The 17370-nt window shown below is 42.8% G+C and overlaps 1 protein-coding gene across 10 annotated transcripts in view; it reads right to left on the bottom strand.

Annotated features, from left to right (window-relative positions):
* Positions 1 to 17370, bottom strand: part of rbfox3b (RNA binding fox-1 homolog 3b) — a 448440-nt gene that overhangs the window by 138892 nt on the left and 292178 nt on the right. For 9 of the 10 annotated variants that reach the window (XM_035912565.2, XM_035912571.2, XM_035912566.2 and 6 more), the window contains one exon: positions 6059 to 6168. In XM_035912565.2, the coding sequence (XP_035768458.1) occupies positions 6059 to 6168 (110 nt within the window). Of the gene's footprint in view, positions 1 to 287; positions 699 to 6058; positions 6169 to 17370 lie in introns of those variants that run through there. The other variant, XM_035912576.2, reaches the window with a different exon arrangement.

The following is a 17370-nucleotide window of genomic DNA, read 5'->3' as shown; positions in this document are numbered from 1 at the left end:
TCCGATTTCGTTTAAAGGCTGAACAAACGTGACGGGTAAACACAGGCCTCTGTAGCTTCTGGCTGCAGCAACCCAACATCAATAAAACACATGAGAGTGGAAAAACCATCAGCTCTGTTCATGCATGTGGGAGGCGCTGCACCGCACACACACTCAAACTCACACTGTATATAATGTAAGGGCTGCAACACGCTCTGACACATGCGCCACACACGTTCAACACGCCAACTCTGTGCATACCGGAGCGGTGTGAGGAGATACCCACACTTTAGTGGTGCGGTACTCACCCAAAAGTACATCATCATGGTGGAATCGGGGCAGGTGTGGGCAGACGGGTGGAGGAGAGCGGGACTAAGCGCTGGGACCAGTCCAGCCAGCGTGGGTGTCAAGAGGAGTCCGAACGTTTGGACAGAGAGCTTTACTGGTCCCTGTTCCACTGAGGCAGCCCTCCCTCTCAACTGTTCAATGGGGCTTGACTTGAGGTCCCCCAGCACTTCTTCTCCTTTCGTTTCTTTCTCTTGACAAGCAGCTTGTTCTTCAGTTAATTTTTAAAAGAGCCCTTTCTCTCTCCTCTTCTTCTTCTTCTTTTGAGCCAACACAAGAAAGAGGGGGGGAAAGCAGACGGGAGAAAGGAAAGAGAGCTGGGGAGGTGTTGTAACCTCTTTTTTCTTTCGACACTCTTCCACTCCACTTGCCTCTCCACACCACTCACTTCAAGACTCTCTCTCTCTCTCCCCGTCTCTCTCTCTCTCCCCCCTGTGCCGTCTCTTATTGGTGAATGTGAAATCAGTCGGTACGGCACCGAGGCTCAACTAGAGCAGCAGGAGCAGCAGCCTGCGCTTGACAGCTGCCTCCAGCGTTCCTCCACCGGAGCCGTGTTGCTCTGCATAGAGGAGTGCGCCGAACAAACCGGGATCCTGCAGACGGTACTGTAAAATTCAGCGTCCCGGGGAGGAGGCGGGGGGTGGAGGGGGGGGGAGAGTTGTGAGGGAGGGGGTGGGGGGGGAGAGAGCAGGAAGCTGAGAGTCGTGGTGGGGATCTCTGCGGGGAGGGGGGTGCTGTGTTGGGGATGATGCTGGTGATAGTGGAGGACTAACAGATCGCTCCCCTTTCTTCTTTTCACCGTCTGCGACTGCGATGAGTTGCATTGAAGTTGTGGCAGTTTTAGTTCATTGAAGAGAAGAAGAAGGAGGCGATGCTGAAGGAAAAAAAGACTCTCAGACAAAACCTTAAAATATGCCACAGGCAATTGGGAGGCGCAGCCTATTTTCCACTTGTTTTCTACTTTTAGCTGCCGATAGCTTCTCTGCCTTTTATTTTCCCTCTTTTCCTCCGAACTCGCGATTCGGTGACCTTTTTGTTTCGGTGAAAAAAATTTTTTTCAGGTGGCGTTGTGGCAGATCAGAGGCCAGATGAAGTTGGTGTGAAATACCTCTGTGTGTGCCAAGCTATATTACATTACATGCTTTAGTGTGTTTTCCATCTGGCGGCTATAAAGGGGGAGGGGAACGAGGGAGAGAGAGGGAGGGGAGGGGGAGGAGGATTGGCTATCTTCTAGACAGCACTGTAACAATGAGCCTGCCTCAGCAATTTTCAAAACATATCATCAATACACGACTGGGAGCTCGCGCTTTTAAATATTAACCCTGTGGCAACCGGGGCAGGCTGCGGAGAGCTCAAGTGGTTTTGCGGCATCCTCTGGAGCCGGATCATCCAATAAAAGACGTCCTGGGGGATGAGCTAATTTGCTGTAGGATCCTAAAGAACATTTGCCAGCTATAGAGCACATTGGCCTAATGATATATGCAGGTTATGTTACCCATCAGTAATTGCCACATAAGGAGCCCGAGTTAGATTTGCAGCTGGCTTTGAGCGAATTGATACACAAGGGGCCTCGTTCATACGGTGTAACTGTCATCTTAAATTTATCACCCGTTTTATTTTTTTTCCTCCTCCTTCAGAAAAAGCACAAGTGAGCGGTGAAATATGAAATGGCACGCAGGCAAAGAACCGCAATTAGTAACTTTGCAAATATTGTGATGTTTTAAGAAGCTTTTCATAAATCAAGACACGCACCATATAATTCTTACACCGCCCCCCCTCCGTCACATCGCACAATCCAGCATCTCCGTTGCTTTGCACACATGCAATCTGCTGGTAGCACGGGATGCACATGCAAGGCTTCCATATCTTTATATATGTCCACCAGAAGTCAATGGATTTACATTAGCAATCACAGAGTGGATAACCGCCCCGGTCCTCCATCAATCTCTGATGGGAAATAAAAATGAAATGCACTTCTCAGGCAACTCAGATTAAGGATCACGCTTTTATCAAATACTGAAGTCTATTTCAAGTCGCGCTCATAAATAACTGAGGGGGGAGAGAAGGAGGAAAAGAACGAGTTTGGAGGCAAAAAAAAAAGAAAAGGCAGGACGGGCTGGAGAGCGGGTGGGGGTGGGTGTAGGTGCAGACAGAGAGCGCGGTCTGGAGCTAAGGCCACTTAGGGTTGGGGAGGAAAGAATCAGAGGGCATTTAAGCATTACGTAAAGTCTGCATCTCCTGTTTGGGAATCTACGCCCGTTAAAGGAAGTGCACTGCAGGTAAACGCGGTGTTGTTTGGGATGCTTTTCCCTTCTTCCTGTCACCTCTCTGAGTTGCATTTTTCCCATACTCCACACTACTTACAGAGCATTGGAGTGGCTTTCCCAACCATTTAGATTTCCCACCATAGTCTAGACACTCCCCAGAGACTCTGCCATCCATTATAAAGATGGAGCTTTCAAACCGAAGAGGAAGTGAAGGCTTCACACACAGAGTGTTCTTGCCTAAAATGTCCGTCTGTCTCCGACCGTCGCCGGCTCGAGATCTGCCGTCTTAATATTTTATGCCGATCTCACCTCTCGTCCGTAGCGCCGCTACTTACAGAGCGTCTTCTGTCGAGCCACGCTCGGATCTTGTCGTTAGAAAGACACCGGAGGAGACAATGAGAGTTCTCACTCTCATCCCTGCGAGCTCCCCACGGGGTTCTGGGCTATCGTTGCGACCGGCTCGCCCGAAACGCTCGGCCCGAGCTGGTGCGAGCCCCGAAGGAAGACGGCGGCTCCGCTCTGATGCTGCCAGGCTGGTTTTCTCTAATCACACACTTCACTTTATGGAGTGACCAGTTTTACAACTTGGTGGCCAAGGATCCGCAGCTATGCTCGTTTTATCGATTTATGGGTCTCCATCAGCTCCACAGGTAGGTATTGACATTTCTATACAGCGCACGTCACGTGAGGAAAGGGCGCCGGGGAAGGCCGCGCAGGCAGAAACAAGCGGCTAAACGAAGCCCTTTCTCCTCTTTATCTCTGTGTGCTGAAAAAGTTTCATATTACATTTCCATTCCCTTATTATTCTCGCGCTGACAGGAAGTTGCGGCACTTGCAGGGGCAGAGCACTCTGCTAATAATACTCACATGAGAGATTTTTCATATGAAAATATATTAGAATCGGTGATAAGTAGGCAAAGCTTATGTTTGGACTGTGATTTACCATAAAGTAAAAAACCAGATATTGTGTAATGCCATCAAGACGCTCTGGCAGCCAATAAATATGCATAAAATAACAAGAAAAAAAAGACAGTGTGTTACTTAATTCTGTATCTCCAGCTTTCTGACACAGCCTGCATATTTAGCCTTGAAAATGGTAATGTTTTGCTTCCTATCCCTGGAAGATATCATTAAACATCATTTGTAAGCATACATTACCCTATACGCAGCAAATCGCCCATCTGGTGATTTTGGAACTCGCTGTCTGCAAGACAATAAATTCATTGTATGCTTTCGCATAAAGAATCCCACTAAAGTAATGCCTCCATGTAGACATACGTCGAGTACATTAAACCTAGCCGTGTGCACAGACTGTATGTCGTGTTAATAATGCAGTGTTTACATCTTGGCATTGAGCAGTCAGTACTGGCCTAGGGGTACAAACTGGCAGGGCTGTGCAGTAATTAGGAGCTGTGTGTTGGGGATGTGAAGGCTTGCCGCGTGTCGTGCTGATACCACTGCTGGGCGGACCTAGTGTGTCAGCAGCGGGCACGCTGAGCGCTACACAAGGCCGCACCTTCGCGGCGCAGCCGGGAGTCGAACCTTTTACTTGGACGAGCCGCTGCTCGGCGGGCAAAGGAGGGACGCGGAGGATGTTAACCTAATGACAGCAGGGATTAGGTGTCTTCACACTGCGAGCGCGCCGTGTGTGGTCTGTTTGTGTTAATCCTCCAGGCCTGTTTGCATTGTGACATCAATAAGCTGCGCGAATGCCACATTATGTCTGTTATACGTACATATTATATTATAATATATTATTAAATGCTTACTTTAAACATTTGTGCGCGTCACCTCATTCGTGTTACATACTTGCACCTGTTATTGTTTGTTTTCACGTGATTTTGCCTAAATGTGTTGTGGATTATTGAAGCATGTGTTTCAGCTTGTAACAGTAAACATCATAGATATTAATATGGAGGCTGGTTTAGAAGCAGCTGTATGTTGCGTTAACATTTACATAATGCAACACAGTAATTCCTTTACGTCACATCTGTCTTGCAAATACCAACAAAAAGTGAAATACTTGGATAGTCTGCATGGGTGCTTGCCCTCGAGCTTCAAAATACACCAAACCAACCTGGACGCTATGGTGGCTGTCTCCATCTTTTATGTATTTTACCATATATTCACAATGTCATGGGGTAAACTCTCCTCAGAGTCACACAGTGGTTATTTTCCATCAGCTTTCTCTTCGTGGGAGGATTTGTCGGAGAAAATGTAAATATGCTAGTAATTAAGCATCCTACTCCATTAAACTCTCGGCTTTGAAAAAGGCACCATGAAGTGACTTTTGAGCCATGAAATATTTTAATCATTTCCCTCCTTCTACTCTTTATAGCCAAGAACAACAGGCACATTTTCCTCAAAAAAAACAATTTCTGTTTAATTAGAAGCCAAAGCTCTGTTACCTGTGGCGTTTGATGTCCTTCTTTTTGTTACATCTTTTAAAGACTTGTTTACCAGCGTTCGCCGTGCACGCGTGCTCCGGCGTTACTTTGAATTCGCCAGCGCGTACAATATTAAATATACATTTCACTGTAAAAACTCCTGGCTCTTCTTGCAGCTGCAACGAGAGTAGCTTTGCCACATGCAACACGAGCAAACCCGACAGGATTCCTAACAGCCTCTCGCATCTCCGTTTGACATTAATTGATAATCAAACAAGGCTTCACATTAGACATTTATGAGATCAGCTGAATTATCTATTTAATGTAACCCAATTATATGCAACCCTTGTGCACCAATCAACGCTAATTCCTGACTCATAAATGACAGCAACAACGACAGATTTAATCAATAATAAACATTGATGAAAACTTGCGACCTGCTTAGAAAGAGGGTAATTAACGAGAAGGAAAAGGGCTTCGTTGGATTTCCATCTTTTGGAATATCGTTTATGCCGTTCACAAGAATCTGCTAAGCTCACGTTGCACCATCAGCGAGATTAAGTGTAAAACAAACATTCGTTTTCCCTTTGACAATTAGGGATAGACATTTATCATGAATTCTTAATGCAAGCTTCAGCCGCTCCGCTTCTTAATTAAAACCTTGTAATTTTTATAAAATTCTTGCCGTAAAACTAAATTTCATGAATTATTTAACCAGACTTTTTTCAGCACTACTAAGCTACACACCCAGCCAGCAAGCTGGGGAAGAACTGAATCCATAGGTGGGCTCACCTGCACTTTAAGGCCAGAGAAAACATCTTTGTTATGCTTTTTAAAAAGTCTAATATGAAATGTATGTGTGTGTGTGTGTGTGTGGTGGGTTTTCCTCATCTCCTACATCCACAGCAGAGGACTCACATCCAGGTCTTAACCTTAACTAACACATGTCAACAGAGCGGGCATCAAAAACAACATTACAAGCTTCGGGGAATTCCACACCTGTTAGATTCCACACAAGCGCGTGAAATTCTTCCAACAAAAATGAAGGTAAGTGTGCACAGAGGGGCCTGCTGCTCTTACCAGTCTTGTAAAGAGGGGCACTCCCAAATGCCAGAGGTGATCGTTCAGCAGTCCGCTGTACACCACGTTCCCGAAGACAGCAATGCTTCCTGACTTACACAACGTGTTTCCTGCAGGGACACACAGAAACACGAGCAGGCGTCACCGAAACGGACAAGAAGCGGCAGAGGGGCGCCTCCGAAAAACACAAATAAAGCAGTTCAATCGCAGGAAATCATTGCACAGGAAGAGGCATCATAGAGAATGCAACATTGATTGTTATAAATATTGATTTTGAGGTTTATTGACCTTACGTGCAGTAAGGAATACAGATAGGTGGCTTGGCTACGATCAATAAAGTTACACAATTGGGTCAAGTTGATCTATCAGCTTAATATAAATAACCAAATGAGGTTTAGTATCAACAGGAAAACAGTGGGGAACATTTAATACATCAGAACATAACCATAAACTGACCATCATCACATTTAAAGGATATCCTGTATAACCACTTAACTACCCCGTGTCTGTTATGGAATCAGCTCAAAAGTATGAACCCAAAATAAAACAGTTATTGCTCCTAAACCTTCGCGATTATAGTCTGGACTCGGTTCTCCCGTGAGATGTAGCACTTCAGGGACTACTATTAAAATGTCACGATAAGTGATCTGTGATAAATGCACTTCATGGAGGCGCATCATTTTGGCAAAGTTTCAATGTATGATAAATTTACAGTTCTGTTTTTTGGGATCTGGAGAATAACGCACACAAATAAAACACCGAAGCTTTCAGTTTGATGAGAAATGAACGTTTTACCCTGATGCTACCCAAGCGGGTTAATAATGGGCCTTGGTAATCTGTGTGCAGGCCGGCGCAAATTACTCCCAGAAAGTGACACAGCCATACTGTAACTTACTAAGTGCAACGCTGGCATAAAATTTGCATGTTTTTGGTGTTTAATTCAAAAATCAGGGGGCTGCTGAAAAATTGATTTTCGAGGGTGCTAGTCCCGAAGTCACGCCCTGTCTCGCAAGTCTTCCGACGCAACCTGTGCAGCTCTCGCCGAGGACGTCCGTCACCTTTACTGTCCGTGATCCAAAATAAACGAGCAGCTTCTGCAGCACCCGATATTCAAATCTGCACCGTTCGAGACTCAAAGTTAAACAACGATTCATTTGTTGGTCCCCGTGCCTACTTGTTCCTATTAAGTTTTACCACGTGCAAATACATCTTTGGTCAGCTCCGGATCCAATTTAGAAGTGGGGGGGCTTATGTATGATTACAATACAAACCCTCAATATTCTCAGTTTACAGCAGGTGCACAAAAAAAGCAAACAGGACACAAACACAACACAAACAGTCCACCAAAGCGCCGCTCTGGCTCCACAGAAACTGGATTTCAATGAGCATTATTGCATAATAGAATGGCAGTGCATCCATTACTGGCAATATAGAAAGATACATGCTAGATATGCCTACCTGTCCTGGGAGTACAGTATAAATATTGTATATACAGAATATCATTATTATGTACTCACTGATATCCACTGATGCTCTTGTCTGAATCATTGTTAGCATGTTATAGCTGCTTCTTTCCCACCTGAGTATATGATTGGGTGATATTACAAAATGCATAAATACTAATAAACAGCAATAAACTGCAGGTTTAAATGTTAATTAACCCTTTAACCCTACCATAGAACCAAGTGCGCCAGAGCTTATATTATATTTTTACATGCTGTGGAGCCATTTTTGGGAGCATTTCAAGTTGATATACATCAATACAACCATTATAGCCCAAATTTTAATAATATGTATGCATTAAGTGCATAGTAATTACATAAATTGCAAAAAAGTGCAATAAACTACAAAAAAAATTGAAAATCATTTGTTTTTTTAACATATATTTCTAGTTAGAGAAATTTAAGAGGCTTATCCCTCAAAACTGTAAATACAAAAAAGTTGCACAAAATAGTTTCCCACCACAGGAAATTTATTTTGAGTGTCTTCATAGTTTTATTTTTGAAATACACCAATTTTTATACACTGCAGGAAAAACGAAAATAAATATTATACTGCAAATTTGCAAAAAAGCAGCATATGCATCAAAATAAACTATTTCCAGCAGTGCAATATGAGTCCTAAGCATCCCAGAAACGACACAGAAAGTCATAAAGTCAAAGATAACTTTTAAAAACACCAGTATAAGCTCATGAGGCCCTGATGGTAAAAAACTTCCGCAAAATGACGTCACTTCCGGTTTTGGGCAGGTCATGGCGGACATGTGAAAGTTCGCGCTGATGGACGTAGGAAGAGTTACAAACAGCTGATCAGATCGGCAAAGCCTGTTTCTGGAATATTATGTTTTTGTTGCTGCAAGTGCTTTTTATGCAGTTTTTGCAAAGTTATATGTGGAAGGAAACCGTGACCGAGGACAAGCTGATGGCATAAGATGTAAGTACAACTCCTCTGGTTTCATATGCAAAAAATTTTATTGTGCTAGCTTACGTGGTTGCAGAGCTACCAGGATTTAAAAATAGTTAGACAAAATGGAGCGTGCCCGCTCTGACCGGCTTTAAAGGGTTAATCTATTGGATGCCTAAACTCATGTCATTCCTTTTCTGAACAGTGTCAACCCACACTTGGACATGGAGACGTTTAATGTGCGATTAGCTTTAAACTCAAAGCGAAACTGTTTTAACACCATTTTTCATGCAGTCGTGAACGAGCAGGAGCTGAATACCATCATCTTATTTCTCTGTGAACCGCCCCTCGTGTTGTTGTGCGTCGTCTCAGCCGTTTTTAAAAATATATATTTCCGTATTGAACTTTGTGTTTTTGTGCCATGATGTATGTGTATAATTTTGAGTTTGTTGTGTTTTGCTGATTTGTGTTCGTTTTATTGTTCTCGTTTTATTGCCCATCCAAGGATGGCCGAAGCAAATTAACTTATGCCATAAACGCTATGGTATGTATCACCGATTGCCGCTCCGCACCGCTCCCCGGACGAATGAAAATTAAACCTTCTCTTACTGATGAATCTCTTACTGTTGAATAAGTTAACTGCAAGTGAGCCCAGAGGATCCCGAATACTTCGGAGTCTATATGAGGTTTTCTTAGTTGCATAACAACAGTTGCATGTTTGGCAGACACACCAAACCGCTAGCGGACTGTCAGGTTTACTGTATCACGGAGAGCATCATCCTTCTTTATAAGTCATGTTCGGTGCCACCGAGCATCACAGTTCGCCCTCTCAAAGACGCTCTTAATTAGCTCGGTGCCAATGAGGTGCCTTCACAAACAAAAAACGCACACATGCGTGGCATGCGTGCCCACACACACGGCCCCGAGAGTGTGATGTACCGCACTCTGATGTCCCTGTGAACGTGATGAATGCAGCTTACGGAGCAGGCGGCACAGAAAACACAGGTCTCCATTGTAATTTCTGCACAATGGAACGCTGCAAAGGCACACCAGGGGTGGAGTGAAGCAGTGCTGACAAGCAGCACATGCATTATTTAAAAACAAAAGTAAAAAATGCCCATTAAAGTGTCAGTGGTGCTTTCGGCAGTGCTGGCTTGGGCGCGGTGTGCGTATTACTGTTATTAATGGGCCAGGCGTGGGGGGCATTGCTTCGGTGTGATTGCTCTGCTGCTGTTGCTATCCGTGGTTCAAGCCTCCCCTCTCTTTTCCCCCCATTTCTTCTCTGTATGTGTGCACGAGGAAGAGAAACAGATAAAGAGCGTGCTACAGACAGAGACGGAGAGACACCGAGAGACCCTGAGTGCACAGTCAATGAGCTCCTACAGCTAATATCATTTCACATTATTGAATGCATATTAAGGCAGAGAGACCTTGTCAGATAAATAGGAGCACCAGTGCTTATATCAAATTCTGATCTGCCTTCACGGCCATGTCGAAAAAAAATGCTGGAAATGTAGTCAGCATATTGAAAATAAGTGCACACCATTTTTCTTTGCAGTTTAACATCAAGGGCTATACATTACGCTACTGACACAGCAGAATGAGGTCATTGTGCATGTTGTAATTACAGCTGGGTAAACACTCTGCTCGCTGCTGCAACACTGGAAACACAGAGCACTGCGAGACTGACAGAGATAAAAAAAAAAAAAGAGGGCACAGATGCCGATGACTTTTAAGCTCCTAAGTGTTGGGAAATACTTGCATCAGTGGGAATAAATAAATTGAACACAATGATCACGGGTGTATGATCAATTCCAGAGTGATGCAAGGCATTGAAATCGATCAGTGCACCGGCTGGAATGCGGTGCGCAAATAATACATAGTCATCCCTGACCTATTCTTCTAGAACCGGTTTGTTATAGTTTTATTGATGGTGTTTATACGCAGCAGACAGAGCACATAATCAAATTTTGCATATTTGCATGTAGAAAATGTCACATAAAAGCGACAACTTAATTTTCCCCCTCACAAACTCTGCAGAACTCTACAGCCAGCGAGCTTTTGTTATTTATTTCTTTACAAAAAATGCATTCAAAGCTGCCTATCCGCGCCAGTGGACCATCTGTATTTTCCTTCAACTTTATGAAAAACTGAGCCTAACTAGCGACATGTTGTCTAGCTGTTCATTTTTTCCTTTTTTTTGGTTATTAATCCCCTTTTTTAAGGGCTTGTCTCAGCAGTTGGGTGTTCTCTCATCTGCAGGCTTGACAGCATTGAGCCCAACCTCTGATTAATTATTAATTGTGTGATTAAAGTATGTGTTGGCGGGGATGTGCAAGTGTATGCGTGTGGCTCCGAGGGAGGGGGTAGGAGCATGTGCAACGTGCTTTACTGTACTTTGCATTATCTACAACTCAGAGTTTTTATTTCTTGCATTTCACAGCGAGAGATTTAACTGCAGGCATCAAATTTAATACCCAAATCACCGGGCATGTACAATACCTGCAAGAGCAGAAAAAGGGAAGGAGAAAGTATTGTTTTATTAAGTGATGCCTTGTTGAGTCTGGCTCAATATATGGAGAGTTTGCTCCACGTAGATTTCAAGGCTTACGCGGCTATCAGTATTTCAGGATTGAATCTGCTTATAAATTATTCTAAATGTCAAGATTCAACCTTAAACTTGATCCTTTTCAAACTTTTCTAAAGATGAAAACACAAATGTTCACTTGGATAAAAGTGGATTCAGTTCAAATATTTATTATATTTCTCCCATATATGCAATCATGAAAATGCACCATCAGTGCATCAGAGATGATGTATTGACAGCTCTGAAAATTTCTCCATCTTACCAAGTCTGCACTTGAGCCCTAAAGAAAATTAAAAAAAATACATTTCTAGTCCATCGCAGCCTGTTTCTAAAAATATTGTTCCAGAATATTCTGCAGCACAACACGAACGTATTTGTCTCAACAAAATCAAGCTAAACGCTCAATTACAGGCCGAGCGAATGAAAGAGATGAGAGGAAAGTTTGGCCAGCGTGGCTACAGTAGCTGTGACTCATAATAATTAATCCGACTTCTTCTAAAAACAAAGCATTTATGGGTACATTTATTTGAAAACAAAATCTGACTAATATGAAAATGCAGAGTGCTGGATCTGAAATATTTAAAGGGATTATTAGACAGCACTAAAGCATTTATAAAAGACATCCCTTAGTTCCATCTTTCTTAATTGGGAGGACTTCCTTTTTCATCCTTTATGGCGGTGTAAAGAATATGTGTAGGTTTGGGACTGTTGTTTGGGAAAAAGGCAATTAACTGTAATGATATCACCTTGGGCTTTAGAAAATTGTGATGGGCATTTTCACCATTCTCCAACACTTTATAGTGTAATGTCCATTAGGCAATAATGGAGATAATCATTAGTTGCAGCCCTGCACAGTTTAGCAAAACAAACTAGTTAGTTCACAACGTGCATTATATAAGAGAAGCGTAAGAGAGCCATCTGAGCGTAACGTTGTGGTCATTCAGATGTGTGTGTGTGGTGTGTATGTGTGTTGGGGGTGGGGGGCCTTGCGTGCTCCTCTCCTGGCTTTGCCGTTGGAGGTGGGTCGCTTTAAGCATTCAAACTCCACAATGTGCAGCTCATTTCTAGCAAAGAGGCACATTGCTGCAATGCAATAAGGGAAAACAACACTTTTAATAATTCAGGCCCTGAGACCGTGAGGGGGGTGAGGCGGAGGGTGGGTGGGGGTGGGTGGAGGGAAGACGTCTTAAAGTACCGCAGAATGGCTCATTTAGCTCCTGCTACGCATTATTAAAGTTGTATCGAACCCCCTCCTGGGTCTTTCCCTAAGTTTTTTTTTCATTTTCCTTTCCTCTTTCCCCTAAAGCCTGCAAGGTAACCAATAACAGCTACCAACATTTATAAACGACAGAGTATCCTGCACCTTAGAGGAGGAGGTAAACAATGGTGTAGCTCTTAATCTCTCTTTCTCCCCTGTCCTCCCCGCTCACTAGTCCTCCGGTCCGGAATTTGTCAGTGCTTTATCCCGTTTGAACCGTAATACACAGCCCTCTCTGTCCAGATTATTTTCTGCTTGAGCTCAGCCCACAATGCATAAAAAATGCGGGGAATGAACCCTGTGTGGCATCAAATTGAGTAATAAAATTGTGTTCACGGTGGCACTGATGAACGCATGATGGTACCGTTAAGGACGTGTTCAGAGGTACCGTAAATTGCCTCTGAGCCTGATGGCAGTTTCCAGAGCAAAGACGGGGAATATGAATAAAAAATACACAGGCAGAAGAAAAATGGGAGCGAGCTAAAAATGCAGATGTGCTCGTTTTTGGTTTTTTGGACGATATTAACTCCTCGAGGTCCAGTTTCCCACTCCTTCATTACAACGTGAGGAGCCGAATGTTTGATAGCGTCACGCAGACTCACAAACAGCTTTGTGATGTTTACAGTTGGTAAAATATTAAACCCCGCCCCCTTTCTCTGTCTTTAGGGCTGCATTATGCGTTTGTGGATCACTGTATACAAATTCCCTTCAAATCATTTGGACACAAGTGGTATTTTTTAGAAACTCTAGCAGAATAATCGCATTCAGCCTTACAGAACATTGTTTTAATTTGATGTTCTTACTTTAAGGTACGTTCGATTCCATACGGGCCGAGATTAACTAAAAACCACCACTTATTAAAATCCTCTCCAATCCTCGCACGTGCCGTGCTGGTCAGCCTCTGGACGAAGCTGTTTTCATTGTGAAAAACTTGACATTTCAGAGATACTGTGCAAGGCTTTCAGCCGGCAGCAACAAATTATGATTATTATAATTTATGATTACTGCTTACATTGCACAATACAATGAAAAAAAGTAAAAGCCTATTAAAATGTCCATTTAGGATATATACACCATAAACTGCTGCAGAGGTCTTAAATCAAAGCCTGCTGTGCTGTAAGAGATGCAGAGACTGAAGGCAGGAGGTCAGGAGAGAGAGAAAGACAGGGGGTGTCAGATGTGTTATGATTGGCTGATATATTGGTCTTTTATGAGATATCAAAGTGGCCGTGTCAGTGTTGTTCACGGGATATCGGTCTGATGACCGATTTCATATTCATTGTTGCATATGATATACAACTTCTTTATAAGACACTTTGAAACTGAGCTGCTTCCAAACCAATAACAAAATCCACAGAGTTTTTAAGACCAAACACTTTTTGCTTTTTTTCTTGGGTTTGACGGGAGAACTATTTGGTGTGTTTACATTAACTGTTAAGCTAGAAAGACGACCGGCTGGCCAAACAGCCACTCTGGCAAAACTGTTTGTTGTACCAGGGTGCAAACATGGTTTTATTGCTGTTGGGTCGGTTGTTTTAACATAGGAGTTGATAAGGACTTCACCCTCAGCGCGCCACCGCAGGAACTGCAGTCTTTGGGACTTTTATTTGGCTTTATTCTTCAGTTTTTCACCCTGGAAGTTGCAGCTTTATTTGTCGAGGACCAGTTCAGTGACTGGAATTTCCACTTGGTATTCCTGGTACAGCCCTGTTATCTACTGTGAAACCAGAGCTGGTCTTGCCATTTATTTAATTTACTTTAAACAGTTCCTTAATATTACTTTTAAACTGTGATCCAAATCTGCCCACAAGCTTCCAAGCAAGAAAGCAATATGATATTGCAATATTATTGTGCATAACCAATCAGAGTTGGAGTCTTCTTCTGGGATGTCCTTCAAGTCTTTTGTAGTTTACTGCTAGTGTAACTTTCTAACTGGTATGAAATCACGTGAGCGGCTGTGATGGACTGACTTAAATTAAGTTCAGCTATTTTATACGTCGCCAAGTCACAACAGTCACGTCAGGGCTCTTTATACTATAAGGTAAAGACACTACAATAATGCAGAGAAACCCACCAACAATCAGACAGTCCTCCATGAGCAAACATTCGGCGACAGTGGGAAGGAAGAACCCCGTTTTAACAGAAAGAGACCTTGAGCAGAAGCAGGCTGTGACAGCTGGAGGTGAGGACAGACAGCTAATGAATGCTGTGTGTAGATGTATCAGCTGAAGCATTCAATTAGCTCACAGACAGTAGGAAATACCAACTTTAAAGGGAACAGATGTTTTTTCCCCTGTGACAGGATAGTTTTCGCACATTTTAAATAAAGAAAATAAAACCAATCTGTAATTTTCTAATACAAGTAATTACACCAAAATGAAACACATAAATAATAATAAGGCTTAAAAAAAAGCTGAATTGTTGCCCTGTTGACCTAGATTACGTTTTTACCACCTTATATTTAACGGTCTAAAAGCTATTTCAGATATTTTTCCACCCTGACAGATATGCAGTAAGAAGCAAATTGAATTTTTAGGAAGCACTTTTTAAATTCACAAAATCTGACAGCTACTGCTTCAGCAGGTTCAACCACCAAAGTATCTGCACCTTCATAAACACAGTTTGATGAGGTGCCTTGTACATCAAAGCAATACCAATGCAGCCAGCTAGTCATCCAGCCAGCCTGAACGTCAGAGAAACCAGTCAGCTGCTTTGTCTCCCGCTGAGTGTCAGACTCTGACGTTCCTTTGCCATCTAAGCTGACTAAACACAGACCCCGTTTTCTTCAAAGCTATGCAAATTAGCCACGTTGCTAAGTGGATTCCTCTTCCTTTTTTTTTCTCTGTTGGAGAGCCGCAGGGCTGATTAGGCCCAATTTCTATCTACAGAATGTATACACACTTACATACAGTAAAAAAAAACTGCTGCATTACTGCCCACGGGCGATTCTTAGTGGTCCTTCCTTTCTCATAACACAGACCTGCTTTTAATGGGTCGGTTGTTGAATTTAAAGTGAAAATAATGTACGTTTCTCAGCTGAAATGAAATAAAAAAAAGGAGGTGGGAGGGAGCTCATAAAGATCAAAGCGCAATGCAGACAACACACAGCGGCAGTCATCTTTGACCTCAAAAAAAACATGGCTGCTCTTTGATTGCATTATGTACATTACATGGCAGGAAGTATGTGGAGAACTCAGCAGACCTAATGTGCTTTGGTTGGGATTTTTTTCACGGCTTGCCATCTAATGACAGGAAAGCCGAACGCTACGGCGTGTAATATTTTATAGCTGCGGCTCCCAGCTTGAGAACTGGGACATCCGCAAAGAGTGACGAGTTAAATCTGAGAGTCGATTTTAATCAGGTAATCTGTCTTTTCCTTCATATGAAATATTAAAAAATTAACAAATTTAAATTTAAATTAACTATTATATGCAACCCAGTATCTGGCCTCAACAACACTCAAAAACATGGATTCATACATACCATCATGGACCTTTTTAGAGACGGGGAACATGACGTAACATTAACATTAGCATAGTATATTCAACTGATTCAAAATGTAAACCTTTATTAAGTTACCTTCAATTCCACCTTAAGGTAACTCACTCACTGTTCACTGACAAAACTGTTTTTGGGGTTAATCAGTCCGCGTGTTGCAAAATTACTTCAGTATTACAACTCGCCATTGTGTACTGCTGAGTACTTTTGCAGCGTTTGAGCCGAATCAAAGTGAGCAGGTATGTTGGAGCTGCAGATGTGAGGCAGAGGGGTAGGTGGAGATAAAAGCAGCAACTAATTATTCATAGATCCGTGCATACTTAAGGATGCAAAGGTGCAGAGTTACATCTAAGCCATTGAAAAAAAAACTTCTAAATATGTAATTTTTATGAACACAGACAAGTTTGTAGGAGTCTAAGCCTGCAGAAGAACAAAGGAATCGCAAGCCTAAACTGCGTTTTAACCTCAACATCAAGCAGGCCACCAGCTACCAGGATTCAGATTGGGTTTATAGGCAAATCCTCAGAAACTAGTGGATACAGATTAGAAATTAACCCTGATATATTTTAGCATTAAAGGCTTTCTGCTGAAAGCTTTTTCTATTCGGATCCTGCAAAGAGGCGAAAATTCTATAAAAAGAGACGAACACTCTCCGATGCTACTGTAAGAGATTAAAATTAAAAAGATGTGTTTGCATCGTCATGCCAGTGTTTTGGAAAGGTCCTTTCCTTGTTTATCATGGCAAATGATCTCTTTTTCTTCTTTGCATCCTTTTTTTTTTTGGAAGCTCTTCCAAAAATGGCTCATTGCTGTCTTTAATCATTCCTCATTAGTGCAAAGGCCTGTTCACTTACAGTGGAGAGATTAATAGGTCACTGGCAATGGGCACCATCCTTTGGTCCAAGCTGCGTGGGCCGGGTGAGTCGTGGGGGTTTCGGGATAGTTGGGGAAATAATTGGAAGTGGTGTTACGACCTCTCCTCTTTCTAATGAAACGCAGGGAAGACGAAGGCAAAGGCTGATGATGTGGGGAGGGGTAATTTTGGACTTATCGTCGTAATAATTATCATTGTTATTGGTGTAAGACAAGTGTGTCGTTGCTGTTGTGGAATCATCCTAAAAACAGAAACCCTATTTGCCAGAGTCATTTCCATTTCATCTTATCATTATCATTATCACCATTATGATTTGTCACAGCGTTTTTATCTTAATTGTTCTCAGCATCATTGTAACATACAGCCGCTAATGACAACCTCGAGATGTGGAGTGCGTGTGTGATGGGGGAGGGGGGGTGGGGTCTAAATGCAGAGCTAAATAATGCAACTCCAAAACAACCAATGGAAAAATATCTGAACTGCCCAGCTGGCTTGAAATGTTCTGGAGACACAAGCGAGAGGAGAGAAACCCAAAGCTGTTTTGATGTCTCAGTCTGGATGTGCGTTGGCAACAAGCGAGGGCCTCGGGATTCCATCAGGCTATTGATCGTTACCAATGCTCAAGTCCTGCTTTACCACCCTTATAAACAATCTCTCTGTCAAGCACACTATAGGGCAACAAATGATTTTAT

Source organism: Neolamprologus brichardi, chromosome 4 (assembly GCF_056152115.1).
Source record: "Neolamprologus brichardi isolate AB-2024 chromosome 4, ASM5615211v1, whole genome shotgun sequence".
Classification (NCBI taxonomy): domain Eukaryota; kingdom Metazoa; phylum Chordata; class Actinopteri; order Cichliformes; family Cichlidae; genus Neolamprologus; species Neolamprologus brichardi.
The sequence above is the reverse complement of the archived record's forward strand: the minus strand, read 5'-3'. Positions and strand labels throughout refer to the sequence as shown.